Source organism: Leptopilina boulardi, unplaced genomic scaffold (assembly GCF_019393585.1).
Source record: "Leptopilina boulardi isolate dan_hultmark-lab unplaced genomic scaffold, ZJU_Lbou_2.1 LbouV2_372, whole genome shotgun sequence".
In the NCBI taxonomy this organism is placed as follows: Eukaryota; Metazoa; Arthropoda; class Insecta; order Hymenoptera; family Figitidae; genus Leptopilina; species Leptopilina boulardi.
The window spans coordinates 300,867-303,231 of NW_026137943.1; the positions used below are offsets into that span (position 1 = coordinate 300,867).

Here is a 2,365-nt window from a genome sequence, read left to right on the forward strand (position 1 = left end):
CTAAGATCAATTTTGTATTCTGAGCGTCACTTCCTAGTCTTAAGTACAAGCTTCTAGAAATTCTCATCATTACCATAGTTTTCACCTCTCTCTGTCTCTCTTATCACTTTAATATATTAAAACATCGTGCAGATATGCGCGGGCATAGATGAGTGATTTCTAAAAGTCATTCTTGGGGATTTAAACGCGCAAAAGAGAAAACGAGATAGAAAGAGAGAGAGAGAGAGAGAAGAGAGACAGAGACGATATTGTTTTTTCGAGAAGGGCACATGCAAGGGAAGAGAATGATTAACATGTAAATGAGAGAAAAGCGGCGACCTTTTCCTTTTTTGTTCCCTCGTTTTCGGATGGTTTGAAGTTCACTTTGTGATTGCGCGTAAACGAATCAAAGCGTGAATTCGTTTTTATTTTTTTTTTTTTGCTTTATTAATTTCTCATGGAAATATGTTCGAAATTCTTTTTAGTTTTATTTTCATTAGTTTAAAAAAAAAAAAAAATCTCAAGATTTTACATTGTAAAGTAATTTAATAGTTCAATTTCTGTTCCTTATATAACGTAAATATTTTCATCAATCAAATATGGACAATTGAAACTTTATTTGGTTGACTATATTTTCAATCTTATATCATCAGTGTTATTGTGAACGTCATGAAAATCACATTTTAAAACTATCGATTCATAGAATAATTTGTTTAAGTGTACGTATTTAAAAAAACAAAAAATTAATTAACATTTCTTAAAAAAATAATTAGTGACAAAAAATAATTGTTTTAAAAAATATTTTACCATGAGTGGAACACGAGCTATTATTTTCTGTTTGGCTATTTTTCCAACAATCATTGTTTATTGCAATTCATTCAGTTTTATCGACATTGTACAAAATCCTAATCTTGTTAAAAATCACTTGGCTTGCATTGAAGGATTAAAAGAATGTAGTCCGATGGAAAACAAAAACAAAGGTAAGAAGGTGAAAATACAGATTTATCCAAAACTATTTGCTAAATATGTGGTTTTATAAAAAAAAAAATTAATAACAATTTAATCAAAATCAAATTTTTTTTAAAAAATATATTTTCCCTTATTAAGTTTAGTAAATTCAAATTTTGCAAAAATTATCATAATTTAAAAAATTAAATTCTTAAAATTAATTAATTTTCATAAAAAAAATTTTTAATTTTAAATTTATTACAGAATTATTTTTCAAATATGCGATAAACAATTGCCAGGACTGTACACCAGATGAACGTAACAAGATACAAGTATTAGTGTGGTTTTTGGAGAAATATTATCCAACAGTGTACGCCGACCTTCAAAATCTCGCATCAAAATTAGCTTCGTCATACCAACAATATTAAACTTTACTTATATTGTCGAAAAAAAAGAAAATTTTTTTATATAGAAAGAACAAAAATTACTTTTAAATGTATATATGAAAAAAAAATGAAATTTTAAAAACAAAACCAATGTTATTTCATTACAAAACTTTTGTATAATACTTGAAAGAAAATTAATTATATTGTATAACATCTTTTATTTATTCTAAAATTAAAAAATATTCTCTAGAAAAAGAAATTAAATAAAAAAATTTTTAAAAATTAAATCTGTTTTTCATTTATTTCCTTTATGGAAATTTAAATTGATAAATTGTTCACAAATACAACAGAAACAATTTTTTAATATTATAAAATTGAATTTTTTTTTTTTAATCAAAAATTTACGAGATAAAAAACATTTTTTTGTAATTAATTTTTAAAAAATTCGTTTTCAAAATTTATTTATAAGAATTTGTATTTTATATATTTTTGTTAATACTTTTTTTTATTATTAATATTTGTAGTCAATAATTGAGTTTAATAATAATAAAAAATTTAATAACTATAAACGGTTTTTGAGGTGTTAAGTAAAATCCATGTTTAGAGAATTCACGTGGGAATATGGGAGAAAGAGAGTTTTGAGTTAAATTATGCGTATTAAGAAAACTAAGTGCTTGCGTTTATGTTAAACTCTCTTAGGACTTTATATGCTGTGCTTTCATTGGCATACACTGGTTTTAACATATATATATATATATATTGTATAAAGAAAAAGAAATATAAAGAGGAAGAAAACTTGTCGGAAATTTGCCATTGGTTTTGGCTTTGGCAATTTAAAAGTTCTCCTTTCACTCAAAATGTGCTCGTTTTTTTTTTCTTTTTTTTTGATATAGTACATATATAGGAAAAGTCTTATCACATCACGTACGTGAGCATAGAGAAGAAATATTATTTTCCCTCAAATTCCAACTCTATTTGCACTAACCGAAAAAGAAATCTCTCGCGACCATGCTGAGATCGACAGATTTAACCGCGCAATGCAACACGTTTAA

The 2,365-nt window shown here is 25.1% G+C and overlaps 1 protein-coding gene across 1 annotated transcript; it reads left to right on the forward strand.

The window, feature by feature from the left end:
* Positions 1-617: 617 nt before the first annotated feature.
* On the forward strand, positions 618-1,600 carry LOC127287699 (uncharacterized). Its single transcript, XM_051314763.1, has 2 exons — positions 618-959; positions 1,192-1,600. Exons 1-2 carry the CDS (start codon positions 788-790, stop codon positions 1,353-1,355), a joined length of 336 nt encoding a protein of 111 aa, XP_051170720.1. The 5' UTR covers positions 618-787; the 3' UTR covers positions 1,356-1,600.
* The last annotated feature ends 765 nt before the right edge of the window (positions 1,601-2,365 follow it).

What these genes read in the sequence shown, in the direction of transcription:
- LOC127287699 (XM_051314763.1), top strand. Translation starts at nt 788, where the DNA reads ATGAGTGGAACACGAGCTATTATTTTCTGTTTGGCTATTTTTCCAACA. An exon ending in GATGGAAAACAAAAACAAAG is followed by an intron (nt 960 to 1,191) that starts GTAAGAAGGTGA and finishes AATTTATTACAG; the next exon opens with AATTATTTTTCAAATATGCG.